Consider the following 21,831-nt stretch of genomic DNA (forward strand, 5'->3'; position numbering starts at 1 on the left):
TTTTTTTTTTTTTTTTTTTTAAGATTAATCCCTACTGTGTTGTGGATTTATTTCATTAATGGGAAATACCACAAGTATTTGCTTCTATAAACAATCTTCTAACCACAAGGTGGCAGTATAACTTTCCCATGTCTTTAAAATTTTGATAGTTAAATGATCAGTAAATTAAACTATTTCTTACTCTCTTAATAAGGAATGTATGCAGCTAAAAAAATTTTAGGGCATCTATAAAGAGGATAAATATTAAAATTTATCTATATAAGTAGAAAAACTCATTTATAACTAAAAAGAATAGTAGTTTTTAGTTACACTTAGCATTTTTGGAGGGGCGGGGGGGATACCAGAGATTGAACTCAGGGCACTCGATCACTGAGCCACCTCCCCAGCCCTGTTTTGTGTTTTATTTAGAGATAGGGTCTCACTGAGCTGATTAGTGCCTCACTTTTGCTTAGGCGGGCTTTAAACTTACCATCCTCCTGACTCAGCCTCCTGAGCTACTGGGATTACAGGCATGTGCCACCATGCCAGGCAAAACATTTATTTCATATTATTTAAAGTTTGAATAGTAATGTGATGACATCAAAGTGTTAAGGCATGTCAGCAACTTTATTTTAAAGAGCAATGTAGTTTCATTGTGTTTGCCTGATAAGCATCAAGAAATGATATGCTGGAGATTACAAGGTCAACATAGAGAAAGGAAAGTTAAAAAAAAAATAAAGATAGAGGTACTGGCATCTAAGTTAAGAAAAGAAAATCAGTGATGAACATAATGTCTACATGATGCTTGTTGGATTTGTATCTTAGGAAATGGATCATCTATCCATTTCATAGTGGATATTTAAGTAGCTAGTATCTATCATTGTATGTACTTATGTTTTCATTGGTATGCTTACATCATATGCAATATTATTTTTAATACTTGTATTTTTAGTATTTTAGTTAAAGCATTCAACTCTGAAAGTATGATTTTCACAAACCTTTCATTTTTCTGTGGTTTAATTTAGAATATTGCACTGTGAAGAGTCTTGTGAAGGGTGAGCCCCTTTTAATTAGAAATCATGTTTTATTTATCTCCAGGCCTAGCACAGAGTTTAAAATACATAGCCATTCCAACATATTTTTATTTGATAAGCATTTTCCATACAGCAATAAAATTCTATTGATATCTCTTTTGCTTATGTATCCCTGCCTAACTGGACATAAATGTGGCAAAGGAAAAGAACGCACCTTCTGATTTAGAACCCAACTAGTTTGAACTGTTTCATAGTCTCTTATTTTGCTGACAGTGGAGGAATGTTTCTAACAGAAGTGATAGTGTTTTCAGAGCAGCACTAAAAATAAAACGTTTTTTGACCTAAAGTATATCTAAATAAAAGTGAGTTGGTCGTGGTGGCACATGCCTATGATACCAGCAACTTAGGAGGCTGAGGTAGAAGAATCACAAGCTCAAGGCCAGCATCAGCAAATTAGTGAGGCCCTAACCAACTAGTGAGACACTGTCTCAAAATAAAAAAATAAAAAAGAGAGGGGATGCATCTCAGTAGTAAATCACCCCTTGGTTCAATCTCCAGTACTAAAAAAAAAAAAAAAAGTCTGTCCTAACCAATATGATTTGCCCTCTATAATGGAATATTTGGCATATAATCATTATAAGATGCTCAGTTGCTGCTTATATGCAACATGAACAGAAATGTTTTATATTGTAACCTCAAAAATGAAGTATTTTACTTGCTATTATTTACATAAGTTAGAAATGGATTGCACAGTTTTGTAAATCCTCCCCTGACTTTTTAAAAAATGAGGTCAGATCTTGCTATGCTGAGTAAGTTGGCCTTGAACTCCTGGGCTCAAGTAATCCTCTTCTTTTAGCCTCCTGAGTAGCGGGAACTTCAGGTATGTATCCAGTTCTATAAAACCACTTTTGTGGGCAGGTTGAGTGTTTTAATAAAGATTTACAGTTATCATATGTAAGAACATATAAGAGGAAGGAAGTCCTATGTATGAGAAAACATAGTTTCAACCTAAATGCCTAGGTTATGTTCCAGAAATCTATATTTTTTTAGGTGAATTGTTTGAAACCAGAGTGTATTTCTCCCTAGAACATTGTTATGTAATTCATCTTTTTTTTAAAATGTGAAATATCACTAAAAGGAACACTTAGCCCTGGGACGTTAGGGATTCCTAATTCCAAATCTATGGTCCTCTGCCCTTCTGAGTCTAGCTTTCCTGAGAGGTTTGAGAGCTGTATGGCATGGGGAATGGGAAAGACTTGCTTATATGTGGAAATAGCCTAATAACTTCTTCTTGGTGTTGAATTATGAAGGTGCCAACAGCTAAGAAGGGAAAAGATACCAGGCAAGACCAGCAGGGCTGTATCATGGAGCTTCACATTCAGAGGGCTTCATAAATTTAAGCTTTTGAGAATTCTCTCAAATATGGCTAGATATAAAAATCATTGCCTTTGTCTTTGCAATTGTGTGTGTTAAAAGCATTACTATGTGAAATGTAGAAATTTAAAATAAACTATATTTTAATACCATGTTAGTTGGTATTCTTTAATAAAGAATCACTATTTTACATCATTTATTTAACAATTAGTGTTATGCATTCTTATATTTAAATAAACATGTCAATAATAAAAGATATTTTATCTTATTATTAAGTAGTTTGTAGCTCTCAGAAGGTAATAATCTTGCTCTATTTGGTATCCTGGTCTATCCTTGGTGCCTAAAACAACCTGACACAGGACAGGTGCTCAGTAAATTTTTGTCAAGTGAATGGATGAATGAATAAATATCAAATATATTTGAGTTTTGATTTATTTTAGATTTTATTGCTTGATTAATAATTGTTAATACTTCTTAATTTAATTTAAAATTTCTCAATCTTTTATCAAGATCGTAGAGAAAATATTGCTTTCTAAATGGTCTAAAGGTTTTGGTGTGCTTTCCTCAGTGCCCATTGTCATTTGGGGTGAGAAGAATCATTGCTGCTCACCTGCCACCAAATTCAGATATTACCCCTAGAACTATGCACTTCCAAGATGTCTATTCCATTTTTCTTCCTAGTAGCTGCAAAGGAAGTAACAGGAAATCTAAAAGAGTGCTAGGTTTTCTGCTCTAAGTGTTGATCTGGAGGGCCTTTAATTCTAGGTTTTATAAGTCCCATTGATTCTTCAAACCTGGATGTTTGTCTTCCTGGATTTTGCCTGCATGGAATGTAGGCCTGTTACTTCCTAACTACCTTTCTCCCCATGAATAGTTATAAAACATATTGAGTATCTTATCCTGGTGTCCTGTTTGGAGATATTTTCTCAAACTCAAAGGCCACAATGCTAGTTATAGTCATTGTAGTTAATCTTTCTATTTTGCTACCATTTTTCTCTGAAACCTGAGTCTCACATGTGTGGCAGTCTCATAATAGTAGACTTATTCAGTGGGGTCATAGCCACCTAATCTTGATTTTCTCTTCTGGTCTATTAAGTTCTTACCATAGTGTTGCAAAGAGTTACTTAGCCTATTTATGTGTGTCGTGTGTGTATGAAAACTGATCTACATCATCTGTCTTCTCTGATCTTTGTTTTGAAATTACATAGTTTTCCAAAAATAAGTATATAGTTGACAAACTTTTGAGACTTCTGAGTACACTATGGGAAGTAAGCAAGGAAGTAAGCACATGGACATTAAACAAAGAAAGAAATAGGTTCCCCATCAAGAGGCATCCATGTAATACTGAACTTTACCTTTCAAGGAGAATAGAGGTGAGACAGGGAGGTAGTATCCTGTAGAGATTCTGATACTTTTCTGCCTGGTGTCAGATTCCAACCTTGTACTAGCTGTGTTACCTTGGGCAAGCAGCTCAATATCTCTATGCTCTACCCATAAAATTGAGATAAAATGCAATTTACTTCATACTGTCATTGGAAGGTACCAACAAGTTGACCTGTGCCAAGTGCTTAGCATTGCACCTAGCACTTGGTGAATACTCTGTGTTGTTATTAATGGATAAAGACATAAGCATTTACATATCTTTCAAACATTTTGAAATATCTTCACAGATGAGGGACATATTATATGAGTATATGCATGTATGCTATAATTCTATTCTATAATATATGAACTATTTGGTTTGCCTTCTAGGAACTTTATCTTTAATTTCACTGAACTCTAGAATTTTGTTCTCAAACTTTGAGATTTTTAATACAATCTTCTTTTTCACCAGATGAAGTAGTCTTTTTTTTTCTCAAATGTATTTATTTTGTTGCTTCTGGAGACTTCCTTTCCAAAATCCCATAGTGATTTTATAAGAATGGTTCTTTTTAGAAATGTTTATTTTTAATTGACACATCATAGTTGTATATATTTATGGTAAGAAGTAGTTCTTAACACATTTTGGTAGTCACCATATCAAATATTTGGGTTACTGCCTCCCTTAAGACTTACTCTTTTTAACAAAAAGTGGAATTTATATGTTTATAGATATTATATTCATCATTCATAATAACTTTTGAGGTGTCAAAATTGCATAGTGTAATTTGGATTACATTTTATTGATCATTATTTATTAAGATAAATACTGAAGTCCTTTTCTTTAATATAAATTATTTTCTTATCTCCCCACCAAGTTAAAGAGACCACTTGACTGACAGCTACTGATTTATAGATTAACTAGGGTCTGTCAGTTATATTCCCAGGTTTTGAAGGTAACATTATTACCCAAGTTAGCAATTAGCTGGCTCTCCTTTTCTCATTAGTTCCTGGGTCTTTGTTTTTTTCAGTCTTTCAATCCCAAAGTTCAGTGCTCTCAGTCAAGGCCTAACCCAGGCTTCCCACCAAGCTATTCTGCTTTTTTGACTCTCATCAATAGCTGCCTAATCTGACTTTTTAAAACCCTGATTTTATTCTTGGAAAATAGTAACTAAATTAATAAAGTTAATTGTACTTTGTCCAGGGGTCATAAGGTATTAAATATTTTCACCAATTTAATCCCTTTTGATAAGCACCAAATCATGCCCTTCCCTCAAAGTTTCAATTCTGGTAGAAAAATAAGGAAAAAAGTCTTTTAAGCTAGCTATAAAATAAACTGCCCCTGTCTACTTTATTGAATGCTGGAGAAAACAAAACAGGTATTTTTCCTAGAACTCCCAAGTGTTAGATTCATGCTGCTGATGCTTATGGAATTACTAACTCAATGCCTTCTCCCCCTTTCATTCCTGGTTCTTCACAAGAAATAGCTCATGTGTGCACATGTGTGTGCACACACACACACTCAACCAGGAAGACACATTAAAATCTTCTACCTGGGCTTTATGCAGCTGTCCTGTTGTTTATATGCAGACATCATTATTATGTTCCTCTGTCTGTAATCTGATTTTCCAAGGTATTTTTAATATTTGGTCTCTCCAATGTCCATGAATTCATTTAGAAAACATTTCTTGAGTGTGATAACAGGTAAGTGTGACTGTTCTGATTTTTACCATATGGAATGTGCATTGTAGCCATGGTGGTAACAGTTGGCTGAGCCTGTTTGGCAGAGGGAGGGTGCTTATTTCACCCAGATTCACTAAAATTTGATGTTGTGCTTTTGTAAGCTGGTTAGAAGCATTTGCATGAAAATTTTTGCCAACTTTTGTCCCTTTTTGTCCAAACTTTTTTTTAACTTGTGAAGGAATCTCAGTGTGTAAAACTTTCCATTATAAGGCCACCTGTAAACTTATAACAGTCAAACTGTTTTTTCAGCTGCCTGCAGCTCTGTTTCTCAACTGACTTATACTGACAGATAAAGATGGCTTTCCCCTGAGATGCACTGTTTTGTTTGTGGTTTTTCTGTCACTACCAGGAGGGACAGCACCCCACCCCCCATCCATAGGGAATGCAGAGATGCAGTTTGCAGATACAATAATATGCTGACTAGCAACTAAAAAAATAATAGTCAAATAATGACTTCATTGTTCCTTCCTGTGTCCATGACAACTTGGAGGTATGCAGCTAGACCCAGACTCTGCTTGGGAGCATTCTTTGCCTCAGATACTACTATTTTGAGAAAACTCGCAATTCATTCTGACAATCAGGCTAAGGAGAAAAATGGACATTTCCAGTATCTAGCTTGTTTTTGTGGTTTTATATAAACCGAAGGTAATTCTTTGGTCACTTCTATCTACCAGAACCATGACTTGCCCCTTTAAAATTCTGTTTTCTGGCATATTTTCTACCCTGATGAGAGCCAGTAATGTAGAATTACCATTGAAATTGGACAGAGCTGTTGGGGTTCTGTCTCAGTCAAATAACCTTGGTGAGATTTGGGGCACGTTTCTTATCTTTCTAATCCTCATGTCCTTATTCATAAAATAGGAGTAGTAATAGAATCATTCCCCATAAAGTTGTTGTGAGTTAAATGAGATAATGCACATAAAGTGAGTAGCTCACTGTTTGGCACAAGCAACACACCATAAATTGGTGGTTTGTTGTTGTTGTTAATCTCCCTGACTAGACTGTGAGCTCCCAGAATGGTGGTTTTCAGCCTGAACTACATTTTAAAATCACTTGGGTAACTTTAAAAGATCCTAATGCCAAGGCCTAACTCCAGATCAATTAAACCAGAGTCTCTGGGGGTTGGACCCAGAATTCAGCATTTTTTAAATTGCTCCAACTGAGTCCAATGGGCAGTCAGGGTTGGGTAATACTGTTCTTGAGGATGAGACCTGTAACATATCAAAGTGCTCAAAAAAATACACATGAATATTTTGAAAGACAAAAAAGTTAGGACAATCTAGAAAAATATAAGAAGTGACATACAGTTCCTTGCACATTTTGTTTTGGTTATTTTGAATAGATATAGAATAGAAAAAAGACAAATTAAGTGATTTATTTTTAAAAAAGGGGTATCTTACTACCAGTATCATAGTAGAGTAAATCTACTGGGAAAGAAGTAGAAAATTATAGAATAGATGAGAACCCACATTTTGAACATATGAGATAAAGTTACACAAATGGAAACTATGTGAAAGCAAAATTATTTTTATATTTTAGTTTTTGAGAAAAATAGAGTTAAGCAAGCATCAAGGCAATTCTGTGCTATTTTAACAAAACGCAAGTATAAATTCAAATGTTTCTCAGATCATATCTCTGTTTAAATTTTGAGAAAACATACTGGCAGCACATGAAAACATACTCTTACATTGCCTTTGCTGACTCAGGATCGTTAGCCAACTTTTACAGCACTAAACCTTTTGGAATGAAAAGGCTAAAATCCAGGTTAAACTCAATTTTACTGATTAAAAAAAGCTAGACTTCCTTCCTGATAATCCAGAGGACATTAATTATTAAGTTCCCAAGATCTTACAAAGTTTTTTTTTAAAATAGCCCAAACTTTACTTTTCTAAAGGGATTACTTAGCCCATAATTCTTTAATTGTATGTTCAACCTTTTTTTCCCCCTGGAGGTGGCACTGGGAATTGAACTCAGGACTTTGCACATGCTAGGCAAGTGCTTTATCACTGAGCTATGTCCTCAGCTTCCCAGCTCTAATTGTCTGTCCAAAAGAGAATTCCTTTATATTTTAACATCACATTATTTGGGTAAGCAGGTTATTTCAATTTAAAGTTTCTCCAAAAGAATGTTTTTTAAATTTTTTATTTCTTTTTTTCTTTTCTTTCTTTTTTTTTTTTGTGATATTAGAGATTGAAACCAGAGGCACACTATCATTAAGGTATATTCTCAGTCCTTTATATGTTTATATATGTAAAACAAAACAAAACTCTTTGTGTGTGTGTGTGTGTGTGTGTGTATGCTCTGCCAATTGAGATACATTCCCAGTCCACAGAAAAACATTAAACAAACAACAACAAATCCAGAAAACAAATAACAACAACAACAAAACTTAAAACTTCATCTACCATTCAGTATTTGCTTCTCTGGGTATACAATTTTGAACTAGATATACTGTTGATGATCATAGTAATCATTACACTTGCTTACCACTGCAAGTTTTACATTTAATTTTGTATATATGCTATCATTCAGTTCTCCCAGTATCTCAGTGAGGGTGCAGATAAGAATAAGCCTCCTTTTGTAGATGGAAAAACTAAGGCAGCTTCCTAGTAAGCAGTTCAACAGAACCAGTGTGAAAAATTCTTGGGTTTTAGTCTTTTCATTAACTCATTCCTGAACTTACTAGCATTTTCAAGTCACAAATATGTGTCAGATGCAGTTGTAGTTGATGGACATCTAAAGTAAGTCACAGTTCTTCCATTTAAGAAGTTCCACACACAGTGCTGAAAAACCATTTTAAAGTTCATTACATGTATGGACCAAGGTGGAATAATGATTTGAAATTGCCATGGCCAAAGCTAGCAATTTTATGATACAAGCAGAAAGAAGAAATTAATTGAGGGGGGTTCAGAAGGCTGTAAATATCAACTTCTATGACAGCCAGTTAGATGCAAGATGAACCTAGATACAAATGTCCCTTGCTGCTGGATTTTGATGTGATTTCTACACCATGGGGGAGTGCTATGGTGTTTTTCTAAGAATCTATTATTCAGTGATATGTCCAGCTTTTCAACTGCTAATGTTAATTTTAGTTTTGGCAAAAATGGATTTAAAGATTAAGCATTTTGGCTTTCTTTTAATGCTAATTCATCTCAAGTATTTATGTGGTTTCTAAAGTAATCTTATTGCTGAATTTAAATACTCATACTTACTAGAAACAAATTCTACAATGAAGTGTAGAGTTAATTAATTCCCTTTAAAATACATATATTTTTGCTGATTTTGAAGTCTTAGAGTGAATTTAGTGCCTTGACCGTCTTTTATAATTAGCTATTTTCTTTTCATTTTAAATGATAAATCAGGAATCAATTAGTATTTCTTGAGGATTCGTAGTTGCCCTAACAGAAGGAAAGTTCAGAAAAAAATATTAGTTTTACAATTACTGAGTGAAAAAATTTTGTCTTGAGATACGTTTTCTTAATATTTTACAATTGAAAATATATGGAGAAATTATTATTTGTGTGAGTAAAAATCAAGATATAATGTCAGTTAAAATATAAGAGTTGTTAAGCAGCAAATAAATGAAATGTATCTTTAACTGAAATATCTTTTACTTTTGTAAAACTATTTTAACTTAATGTCAATAAAGTTTAAATTAGTTCAGACTTTTCTTATTAAAATAAATGTTTCCTTTTAAAATGCATGATAATCATAATCAAGACAAAATTTGTCCTGTTATTTATTTTCAAATGATTGTACATGTTTAGCAGACTTTTGATTTAAATCCCCAGTGATATATTGGAGACAGATGTTTAGATGACCTCATGTTTAAAGTAATGTTATATTTGGACATAAGATTAAATTATTCTTAAAATCTTTCCTTATAAGCTAAACTACGTGATAGTATACAAAACTAATCAATGATTTGCAGTGGATTAATGCAATTCCTGTATTTTAAATAAAAATTTCTGTATTTTATGGAATTGTACATAGTACAAAAGAGCTGATTATGAAACAGCTGTTTACAAATGAAAATATTGTTTTTGGCTGGCCAGCTAAATGGGAAACAGATTTGAAAAGTTCCATGAATTTGAATGCAAATTTACCATATCATTTATACTGAACCAAAGAACATTGGTAGACTGTAGCATACTTCACTAAAATATTCAGTGGAGATCTGCTTTGTAGGATATAATATAAACATTAAAAATAGTTTTTACTTTTTCAAAACTAATGTTTCCTTATGGAAATCAAGTATAACATATAGGCAGTATGTTCCAAAGGATCTTAAGGAGCTCATAAACAATATTACTTTGAATAAAGAGAAATTAGCAGATGGAGAGCTATTAGAAATATATAGGCATTTGAATGAAGTGAATGGAGTGAAATAAGTAAAATAAAAGAAAGAATGTCCAAAAACAATAAATTAATATATGTGAACAAATTTATTTAAGGCAGACCTTGGTATTAGCACTACTATCGTTTTTTGTTTGTTTGTTTGTTTACACAACATCTTTGTTTTTATGTGGTGCCGAGGATTGAACCCAGTACCTCAAATGTGCTAAGTGAGCACTTTACCACTGAGCCACAACCCCAGCCCACTACTATGATTTTCATCAGCAGCTAGGATGCTATATTGTGGAAATGGCATTGCTCTAGACATTTTAATTTTTTTAAAAATGGTCTACAATAAAAACCTTCACATTTTCTCTCAAATTTAAATACTCATTAAGAATTATTTATTTTGGAAATTAGGTTATATAAATATAAATTACCTAAAGATCTTATGTTATAAATTTTGAATTATGTTATAAACTTTGAATGTCATAGTGCATAATTTAATTAAGGTACTTAGTGAGTTAAAACTTCTAGAACTATTTTGTGTTTTCTTTTCCTTTATTTTTTACCATTGTTTTTCTCCTTGTCTTTGTTTTTTGAAGACGGAAAGTGCTTCTTCAGTAACTTAAAAAAATATCAGCTGGAGAAATAATTGCCTTTTGACGGGTGGGACATTACATCTAGTTCATTGTCACCGTCTTATATCCTAAGTGATTGGTCAAGAGTACAAAGTTCTGTGACAAAACAAAAGCAAAATGAATCCAGAAATGCGAGTAGCATAAGTAAAAGCACTTTAAAATGAGATACTAATATTTTAATGGATGAGCTACCTTTAGCATACTTTATTTTTTTCTACACATTTTTTGTGTCAGTAGTTAATAAATACCTATAAAACAAATTCATTGACACACAGACATGTTAAATATAGTAAACTACAAATTTAAAGGAAAAGTTGATGCCTTGTGGCTCCTTTGCTGACATATCTTTTACTTTTGAGAATACCAGAGATAATTACCATGTTCTACATTAAGCAAAATACATATTAGTGATGGCTTATACTACTGTTTATGTGATTTTAGTTTTATTCTTGATATGACAATGTAATGATATGTAAATATCAGGCAGCTGGTACAAATGAGGAGAGTTATTGAAGGAAATTTTCTAATTTATTTTTCATCCTAACATGTTCACATTTGTCTTATAAACAACATTCCTTTAAGAAAATCTGCTGATTTCTCTGCTTCTGACAAGGAATTAAAATTGAGATTTATTGCATACTGAGTAAAATTGAAATGTAATCATTACAAATAAATAAAAACAATACCTAAATATAAATTTAATATTTTAATACCAGTGTTTACAAATCAGTGTAATACTGATTTTGCCAAATGTGTAATGCCATCTAGCCACACTATTGCGGAACATTCAGAACATACATATTCCCCTAGAAATCCTTTTTGTTCCACCTATTCATCTCTCCATCATCCCTCTGCCCTGCTGTCCCTGAGTATAGTGTTGCCTTTTCTAGAATTTCATTACAGTATGTAGTCTTTTCAGACTTGCTTCTGTCACTTAATAGTATGTATTTTAACACTCCCGTGTCTTTTCATTGCTGAATAATATATGTCATTGTATGGGATTTACAACAGTTTGATTATTCAATCACTTACTGAAGGAAAATGATTGATTTTAAATTTGGCAATAACAACTAACGTTGCTATAAATATTTGTATGCAGGTATTTGTGTGGATTTGTTTTCAACTTCTTTGGAATTGCTGAACTGTTGAAATTTTTGTAAATGAACTTAATTATAACAATATCTCTAATATTTAGGATTATACACATTTTTAATTAATAGTAGGAGAGGAAAAAAATTGTTTCCTGGATTCATACAGCTGAGTTCTGGATAAATAAATATTCATGGTTTCTTCTTCTGTTCATAATCATACTTAGGCATGAAAGACTATTTATACTTATGCATTTTTATGGTTTATTTTTATGAGATTTCAAGCTGAGATCAACTCATAATTTGGTAAGATCATTACAATTAACATTTGAGAATGGATTACTTTAAAGATAGTGGAGAACATAGCATATAATGAATATCAGGATATGTTCAGGGGATGGGAGTGTCTTAAGTTATTGAAGGTCATTTTATAAGTTGTAGTAGAATTTAGTTCTGTGCTAGGTATCATTCAAAACCTCTGATTAAAGTATTAAACAGCAGTGTATGACCAGCAATTGCAGTCTTAGGTATATGCCAAAAGAAATGAAAGCATACATCCACACACAATGCTTATGTGTGAATATTCACAGCAGCATTATTCCTGATAGCCAAGAAGTTGAGTCAACATAGATATCCATGAGTTGTTGAATGGATAAACAAAACGTGTATCCATTCAATGGAAAATTAATCCACAATGAAAAGGAATGCAGTATTGATGCATGCTTAAATGCAATAAACTATGAACACATTGTGCTAAGAAAAAAGCCAGTCACAAAGGCCACATTCCATATTAGCCATTCATATGAAAACTGGGAATTCATCCCCAAACTGGGAACTCTATGAAGACAGGAAATAGAATAGTGAATTGCCCTGAAGCTGGGGATGGAATGAAGAGTGTAGGAAGCAGGTTTTTTTTTTTTTTTTTTTTTTTTTTGAGGGGGTGTTTTAAAAATATTTTAGAGTTTGGTAATGGATGCACAGTTCTGTGAACATACTGAAAACCACTGAATTGTACACTTTAAACCAGTGGATGTTTGGGATGTATGTAAAATATAGCTCAATAAAATGTTTTCTTTTTAAATTTGTAAAAGGTTAAAAAAAACCCTTTGATTAGATGTATATTCCACCCCCATAATGGCCTCCATTTATAAACTAAGACAGATATCATTAACAAAGATACTCAAGAGATATAAGTCACTGAACTATTACTACATAAGCGATAATAATAACAGTTAATGTCATAATACTTAACATTTATTGATATACCCACTCTAAGATTAGAGCAGAACCAGGTTTTGTGGGACATGCCAAATATTTAATTTTAAAAGTCAGAAAACTGAGGAAGGTAAGTAATGTTTGCACATGTTGTGGGCGACAACACTGGGATTCAAACCCAGAGTCTAAGAGACTTCATATAAAATTATAAAAATCTGCTATCTTGCCTATCCAACAAAATTATTAAATTACATGCAGGAAAATAGGCAAGTACACATACTTGTTGGATTGATGATGAAGATATCATTGATTTCAGACTTGGAGAAGACTTGCACATGAGATGGAAGTGTTGCATTAAAAATGACATTGTGGGCTGGGGATGTGGCTCAAGTGGTAATGTGCTCACCTGGCATGCGTGGGGTGCTGGGTTCGATCCTCAGCACCACATAGAAATAAAATAAAGATGTTGTGTCCACCGAAAAACTGAAAAATAAATGTTAAAAATAATTCTCTCTCTCTCTCTTTTAAAAAAATGACATTGTGTAAATCTGCTGAGGAATAAAAGGGCAGGAGTTATAAAAACAACATAAAATATTAAGCCTGTTAAGCCTGATTATGAAACTCCCTTTTAAAGAAATTCATCTGGCAACTCCCTGGCATTAGATATTTTCTTCTGTAATATCCAGTTCTCAAGTTCAGAAAATAGAATCTAATGAAATAATTATTATCTTGTAGTGTGAAAAGTTCTGGCTTTTTTTTTTTTTTTTTTTTTGCGGTGCTGGGAATTGAACCCAGGTCCTATGTTCGTGCGAGGCAAGCACTCTACCAATTGAGCTATATTCCCAGTATGTGAGAAGTTCTGAAGGCCAGGATGCTTTGTTTTTAGTAATAACTACAATTGAAGCTGTCAGGGCAATGATTTTACCTAAGTGCCCTCTTAAATCTAGAATTATTTGAAAATTTTCACATAGATTGAAGTTTAATAAAAGAGAATATATCCCCCTAATTCTCTAGTATGGTCTGTGAACCATCAACCTTCAAATCTCCTAAGTATAAAAATACTGTTCTTTATTCTGTTTATGTGTCCCTCATCAAAACTGTCCCTAGCCTGTCAGGACCACTTATTTTTCTCCATTTGGCCACTGTTGTTTGGTTTCTTACAGATTTTTTACTATGACCTCACTAGCTATATAGCTTCCTAGTTCACATTTCTCAAACACTGAGTGCTTTGAGTGCCTACTGAGCTTGGGTATGTGAAGACAGCTTAGAATAAGGTGAGTCCAGGGCCTGGAGAAGCCCACTAGTAGTGTGAGACCCAGAAGAGGGGCGGGGAATGATTTTAATGAGGAAGTAAAGAATTTTGTTGGGTATTCAAAGGTGAACATGAGTTTTCTGAGTGAACAAGGGCATTCCATGCAGAGAAAGTAGAACTTAAATGATATGGAACCTCTAATACTTGTGGTCAGCTTATAGAAAGACAAGAAGTTTAGTGTATTAAAGTCGCAGGTCTGAAATACGGGAAGGAGGCAGGTAATGGGGAAAGATAAAATTATAAAAAAGATGGGTTCATGAAGGTATAGGTGGTTCTTTATGCTACTTGAGGTTTTGCATTTATCCTAAAGGAAACAGGGGATTGTGAAAGGTGTTTACAAAGGGGAATATGAATATATTCTATTTAGGAAAATAGAATGAAATTTTAGAAAATTAGTGATGATGCAGAGGATAAACTAGCCATTGGAAAGGTTGTTATTTTTAGGAGGGTAGGAAATCTTAGGTTAGGGCAGTATCGATGAGGAAGAGAAGGAGGGCTGGATTTGAAGAAGAATTGCTTGGATTTGGTGGTAGATTGAATCTGGGCAGTTGAGTGAGTAAGATCTTCACAGTTAGAAACTGTGTGAACCTGATGTCTCATATCATTCAGCATGACAAAAAATATCAGAAGGACTAAGGAATAATGAGCTGTGTTTTATGTATCTGAAGTTTGAATTAGTCAGTGGTTGAAAAATTGGTGGGCTATTCAAGAAGGTTTGAGAGTCATCAATATTTATCAACTAGTGATTTTCATTGTGTGTGTGTATGTATGTTTGTGTGGGAGAGTCAGTATGTGTTGCAGTGTGTGTCTATTTATCAGGATCACTTAATGGGATTTTAATACTTAATCCCTACCTCATATATTTAAATATTACCTTCTTCACAGTCTCCTGAGCCCTGTTAAGAATCATAGTTGTCCCCATTTTCTGATCTCACCTATTGCATAAGTAAGTCTTGCTTCTTTAGACCCCCTCAAAGTTATCTCTCTATAACCATAAGGCTTCCCTATAATAAGCCTGTTCTAACAGCCTTTTCCTGTGACACTTTAAGCTTCCTCATGGGATGTACCCTCTTTGGCTGCAGCAAGTTTTTAAAACTGATTTTGTTGACTCAAATTAATAAATAAATAAGAAGAAGAAGAAGGAAAGAAAAAAACAAGTCTTAGCTATTAGAGAAGCCAGAAGAGCACATTTAGAACCCTGAAAAATATAGGGCAAGTGGAGGAGGAGGAGACATTGCAGGAATTAAAGCTTCCACCTTTGCATTTGTACTCCCTACCCATTTGTCCTCTTCAAATTTCCTGTGCATAAAGTGTTTAAGACAAAACCAGGCTGCCTGGCTTTTAATCCCAGTTTTTACACTTATTAATAGTAACATTGTTAAGTTCTGCTTCATCGTGGTTCACTTTCCTGCATTTTAGGATTTATAAAAGTACCAATTTCATAGGTTTGCTGTGAAGGTTACATGAATTAATATGAACAGTGTGTCTTCCACGTAGTGAGCATTCAATTATTTCTATGTGTTGAAACTAAAAACATGGTAGTTCAGCATTGTCATAGTACTTTAACAAAGAGTACTTTACTAACAACATAATATCCTGAATTTCTTCATCATTCTGATTGATCAAGACAGTATAAGGGCTATTCTGAAAATTTTAAAAAAATGATTCTTCCCTCCTACCACCAAATCATAGAAATTATTCAATTGTAGAAATAGATAGCTACAATCCATATGAATGATGCTGGATTTCTTAAGCCTAAGTAGACATTCCAACACAAACAAAATCACTTATTGTTTGGGGTAGAAAAAAAATGCCTGAAAATTGAACCACCTATCTTACCTGATATCTCTATCTCTCTCTCTCTCTCTCTCTCTCTCTCTCTCGCTCTCGCTCTCGCTCTCACTCTTTTTTTTTTTTTTGTCTGATCTCTTGATATGATCCTTTGCCTCTGGACAAGCATGGTAACCCTGTCTAAGCATCAGAACGTTTTACTCATTTTCACATTTTTTTCTTCTTGGCATTATCCTCACTTGAAATAGCCTTTAATAGGCTATCAACCCAATCCCAATCTGAGCAGTTCTCATCCTTGGCTGAAAATTAGAATCATTTCGATAGATAGAAAAGAAACCACAAGGATCAGGTCATTTCCCACACTAATTGAAGTACAATTTCAGGGTGGGACTCAAGCATCAATGCTGCTAAAACTCCCCAGGTGATTCCATTGAACAACCAAGGTTAGGACCATTTCCCTAAACTGGCCACCAATTATTGGAGATTCTCTTTGATTAATGTAAGCTGTATGGGTTAGTCAATCTTCTTTTAGAATTTGTAATTTTAGAGCATATGATCCTATTTTATAATTTTTGATATATAGCTTATGGAAAAAGACTAAATCATTTTTTTTATCTCACTATGGGCAGAATACTTCTTTTACTACAATGGTTGGTGCAGACAGTGATATGCATCTATGAGGTCCTGTACATATGGCTGCTGGCTGGCAACTACCTTGGTTAGTACCAAATAGTCAAACATAAAACATCTGTTTAGTATGCAGCAATGATTTTGGACTAATGCCATACCAAAATGTTCACAAAGGGACCTCATAAGAAGAAATGTCACCACAACAACTTGTGTCTGACTCAATGACATGCCCTAGTGTTATGTTAAATTCCTTTTTTGTTGCTTCTTTCATAGAAACTCATAAAGATTCTGAGGTTAGTCTCTATGATTCTCTGTCAAGGTGAAGAGGCATTTAACTTCTTTATATTTTTTAAAAAATTAAGTGTATCAAGTATATATAAAAGTGCACAAATTATTAAGTGCAGAGCTTTCCAACTCATTCAAAGTGTACAAACGTGTAGCTGTCATCCCAGTCAAGAAACAGAATAAGACCAGCAGCCTCAAAGATCTCCTTATTCCTTCCTCAGATCAATTACCTTCTTCCTCCTCCTGAATGTTAGGGCATTTAACTTGGCTTTTTGTTTTTAGTGGCTAGATCCCCTCTAACTTCTTTTTCAATGAGGTATATTTTGCTTGCCCATTAGAAGAACCCTTCAACAATTTGGCGAAAGCTAGCAGCTCCTTTTCTATGATTATTTCCCCCATCTGTTTAGAATTCACATCCACATTGCATTGTTGCCTCATCTAATCAAGCAAGAAAATGTCTCAAGAGTATATGCTCCATAAACTACTTAATTTTCTGAAATATTCACTGCCAAGGGCTTAATGAGAAACCATCAAATCCTCTTTGGCTGTAAGTCCCTCTAAGAGCCCTTGTTTCTCGAAAAAGTTATGCAATACAAGAAGGCTGATAAAATTTAAAAAAAAAATTATTTTTGCTTAGATCAGAGTTCCTAACATATTTGCCATAGTAATACACTGTTTTTATTAACATTTATACTTTAAGGGTCAAAATATCACATATTTATTATAAGTAGAAAAGTTAAGATTAGTCTGAGGATAGAAGCAGTTTACATATTATCTCAGAGCAAATAGGTCTTAAAGCTGTTTTCAAGGATGTATATAATGACTCACATTAGCCATTGCTTTCTCTTAGTGGGGGCCATCTGGCATAATACTGAATGTAGGCTTTATAGCAGAACTCAACTTTATTTTTATTCTGTGTCATCATCATTCTTATAAAATACTAAAGATATACTGAATCCTTATTTTTATGTTTATTTTATTTATTTTTATGTGGTGCTGAGAATCGAACCCTCACATCGAACCTCACACATGCAAGGCAAGGGCTCTTCTGCTGAGTCACAGCCACAGTCCCTGAGTACTTATTTTTTAAAGCCTTTTAAAAGTTTTAAAATCATGCTAAAAGCAATGGTCTTGAGAAAAAATATTAGAATAATTTTCAAGGAGACTTCAATTCAGGCAAGAAAGAAATAGGATAGAATCATGATAATTAAGTAGAAGTATAATTAATTAAGAATAATTTTGAGAAGCTTGAAATGTTTACATAATTTTAAAAGACTCTAAACCTCTTTTGAGGGCTGTAGGAACACTGTGGAATATTGATTATCTGCCTTCTGGACGGACTGTTTTGATCACTGCCATTTTTAATTTATATAATTCAGTATTTCTATCTCAATGAGAGAACATGGGATCAGGGGCAATTCACAGACTTCATCTATCCAGGATTAATTCTTTTATTATCTTGAGGGCTTATTATAGTTATTGGTAAAGTACAGGATTATTGTTGGAATGAAATATGCTTCACAATCACATAGGAACAATCTTGAAAGGAACACTGGATAAGTTGGGGTCATTGTTGAAGAAGGAACATCATGTTTTCCATTTTCTCACCCCAATTGTGTTCCAGTCCAGACAAATGAAACTGCACAATGTAATTCTTGCCAACAGAAAGGTCAGGATAATAGCATCTCCAAATTCGATGCTGATCTGCCACTGTGCACAATAAAGCACTAGTTCGGGTTTTCTAGGTTGTAAATTCAAAGTGATATTTATGAGATTGGAGTATAGTTGTCACTTGTGTGATGAAGTTACAGTGTTGGATGAGAAGTTAGGAATTTTTTTTAATAGAAGCAGTGATTCTCTATATTTTATCCTTCTCAACCAGCACTTTCAAATAGATCTTCCTCCATTCATGGAAATATTCTGTGTCTGTACTGTCCAATAGGGTAGGCATTAGTCACATGTGACTTGAGCACTTGACATGTGGCCAATAGGATTCAGGAAATGAATTTTTAATCTTATTTTAACTAATTTAAGTAACCACATGTGGCTGATGGCTACTGTATTGAACAGTACCATTTAGTTTATGCATTGTGCTAACAAAGAAATATCCTTAAATTGCATAACAATGGACTCTATTGACTTGTATATTTACTTTTGTGTCAGGGGATTCCTTTGTACACCAAAATAACACAATTTAATGTAATTCCTACTTTGCTTCCAAATACAAAATTCTTGCTAAATAACATAAAAAAAAACAACTTTGAACAACAGAAATGTATTATCTCACAGTTCTGGAGCTTACAAGTCCAAAATCAATGTGTTGACAGGGCTGGTTCCTTCTGGAGGCACCAAGGGAGAATTTGTTCCATGCTTCTTTTCTAGATTCTGATAGTTGCCAACAATCCTAGGCATTCCTTGGCTTACACAACACAGTTCTGTTTTTTAGGCCATTGTAGTGTGTACATTTCTTAAAGATAAATGCCAATTGACTTACAAATAAGAAAATGAAGAACAGGCATTTCTGTTTTCATAAAGGTGGTTGTATTTAGCACATAATAAACAAGAAATTACCTTTTAATTGTTTAAATATAGATTATAACATAACTTCTCTTTAAGTTTGTTTGTTGAATTCTTAGGTCCCTTATCATAGAACCCATTCTCATTGCTTTTTGGCCAATAGCGAAATATTTAGCCTCTCCTCATCCTTATATTTTTAATAACATGTTCTCTTATGACAACTGGATATGGCTTTTCTGAGTGTCAGGGTGTCATATCCTTTACCAAACTAATTCTACCACCATTGAGAACTGGAATAAAAAATTATGTTGGTTGAAGTCCACTTCTGTTTCCCTCACTAGGATTTTAGTTTTGAGGTTCCCATATGTCAGTTTGTATTATTTGAGACAAAATGATTGAATGTAGCAGTCAGCCAGAGAACTAGTCTTTGTTTTCTTGAAGACTTAGTTTGCATTTGACCCAGGAAAATATTGGATTTTAGATTTGTATAAGTAAAAAATTTGAGACCCATTCTGACTCTGCATCAACAGTTTCATACTTTTTCAAGTTTCCCCACTAAATAATAAACAATGATAAAAAGCAGTGATCATCATAATAATAAAGCACTACAAGTCAAAGAGATCTGGATGCAAGAAGAGGTTAAAACTGAGAGGGAGTTGCTGGAAATGCATGCATTGTGCAGCATTAAGTTAAGTCAAAGAAATGTATTTCAAATAGTAGGTATCTGATAAGTGTACTTTTAGTAGAGGCAGCTGATGAGTGGAATTTTATGGTATTTGAAGTGAGACATTCCTGAATTAGAATCCTGATTCTGCCACAGTATAGATAAGTGACCTCATGCACATTTCCCAAGCTCTTTGAACCTCAATTTTCCGATATGTAAAACAAGGATTAAAAACACCCTCTTTACAGTATTAGCGAGATAATGTTTGTGATGCCTGAGACCTGGTCATCACTCAATAACTGGTCGTTATTATTATTATTCTGCCTATCCTGAATCTGTATCAATATAACAAGCTACCTCTATCACTTTCTTGTTTTTTCTTTTACCTTAGTAGAACCAGTGTTATGGGCAGGTCGCTCAGAAAACACACAAAGTCCCAGTTTTGTCCAAATTGAAGAGTCTTTATTTAGCCCGCGACTGCTCCCTACTGGACCCATAACTGACTCTGAAAGGAACAGCCCAGAGCCTGAGCATTTAGGATATTTAAAACCACATCTGGGTTGACATAGCCTCAAGCAAGCAAGTAGAGAAGCTGAATTGGGCAGTTAGTAAGACATTGCAATGGGTACATTGGTATTTCCCACGGGACTTTCCAGGTTGGAATAACAGCAAGCAAGCAGAAAGGAAGTGGGTCAAAATGACCCTTGTTCAGTACAAATTAAGAATGGTTACTAACATCTAGACAATCATTATGGAAGAAAAATTGAAACCAAAGAGAACAATTTTACTTTGTATAAGAATTGCTATTTTGTGTTGCCAGGTATGTTATGCTAGGTAACTATTAATGGGTACAGAAGCGGGGCTTTCCCATGAGAGAAGCATTTCTTACATGTTATGGAGTCTTTTTGGTCATTGCCCATATAGCCTGGCCCATAACAGGTAGAGATGGGCAAATAATATACCTTTAATATTGGTGTTTTAGAAACACAGGTTTTAGTACTTTCCAGTAGACCCAAACCATTTTCATTCAAATTAGATCAGTTCTATGGTTCTCTTTTCAAACACAGATCTGTAGCAAAAATAAAATTCATTAACTTTGATAAAAAAATCTCTCTTGAGAACTTAAAAAAAAACCCAAAATCAAAAACAAAAACAAAACTTACTGTCTTAGTTTTTTTTTTTATGTAAGAGAGACAAAAATGTTTTTGTAAGCTCCTTGAAGGCAGGGAAGTGTGAATGTGTATCTGTGCCCTATATTTAATGGACATTTTATCAGTGTTTGTGAAACATTTGAATCAGTCTGGCATGTTCATGTAAACGTTTTGCTATAATTGAATATTGTAAGTGTGTAGGAATCACTGTGGTGACAGTAGCCCCTTATTTTTAGAGTGGATTGTATGTGTTGAATAATTTTGCCCCAAATATAAAATTATATGCATGTACATCAATGGGGCCGGGCATTCTGGGATCACTAGGAAGGAGTGATGGACTTTTCCTTTCCCCAGGTCCATGGTCCTCTTAGTTGTCCAAGCCCGATATTTACTGCCGTTAGCCCCTTGAACTAGAGACCTTTTATTTGATAGAGGGCCCAATGGGGCCTTAAGGGCTGAGTATACTGCCCCTGTATCCACTTCAAAGTTTACTGGGGTCCCCTCCACTTCAAAAGTTACCCTGAGCTCAGGGAGGGGATCCGAGCCCCGACTTTCCTAGTCATCCTCCAGAGTCAGAATGGCTGACTGGCATGGCTGTCTCTTTCTAGGGCACTCTTTGGCCCAGTGTCATTTTTCTTTACAGTAGGCACATTGATCTGAGGCCAGGGGTGGCCTCTGGTGTGAGCCCAGGTATCTCTTCCTGTCTCCCTGTT

General features: G+C 34.1%; 2 protein-coding genes across 16 annotated transcripts in view; one reads left to right on the top strand and one right to left on the bottom strand.

Moving 5' to 3' along the window:
* Positions 1-21,831, bottom strand: part of LOC125615242 (pollen-specific leucine-rich repeat extensin-like protein 2) — an 83,453-nt gene that overhangs the window by 59,076 nt on the left and 2,546 nt on the right. The window contains exons 2-3 of one of the 9 annotated variants that reach the window (XR_007345796.1): positions 13,175-16,047; positions 588-8,272 (exon numbers count right to left, since the gene is read on the bottom strand). The exons of 5 other annotated variants lie outside the window; for them this stretch is intronic. Coding sequence is in view for 1 of the 4 variants with exons in the window: in XM_048798668.1 (XP_048654625.1) it covers positions 15,916-16,047 (132 nt within the window). In the remaining 3 variants the exon portion in view is untranslated. Of the gene's footprint in view, positions 1-587; positions 16,048-21,831 lie in introns of those variants that run through there. 3 more of the 9 variants (XR_007345795.1, XR_007345794.1, XM_048798668.1) reach the window with 3 other exon arrangements.
* Positions 1-21,831, top strand: part of Slc25a21 (solute carrier family 25 member 21) — a 487,747-nt gene that overhangs the window by 26,034 nt on the left and 439,882 nt on the right. The window lies entirely within an intron of this gene.

Source organism: Marmota marmota, unplaced genomic scaffold (genome assembly GCF_001458135.2).
Source record: "Marmota marmota marmota unplaced genomic scaffold, marMar, whole genome shotgun sequence".
Classification (NCBI taxonomy): domain Eukaryota; kingdom Metazoa; phylum Chordata; class Mammalia; order Rodentia; family Sciuridae; genus Marmota; species Marmota marmota.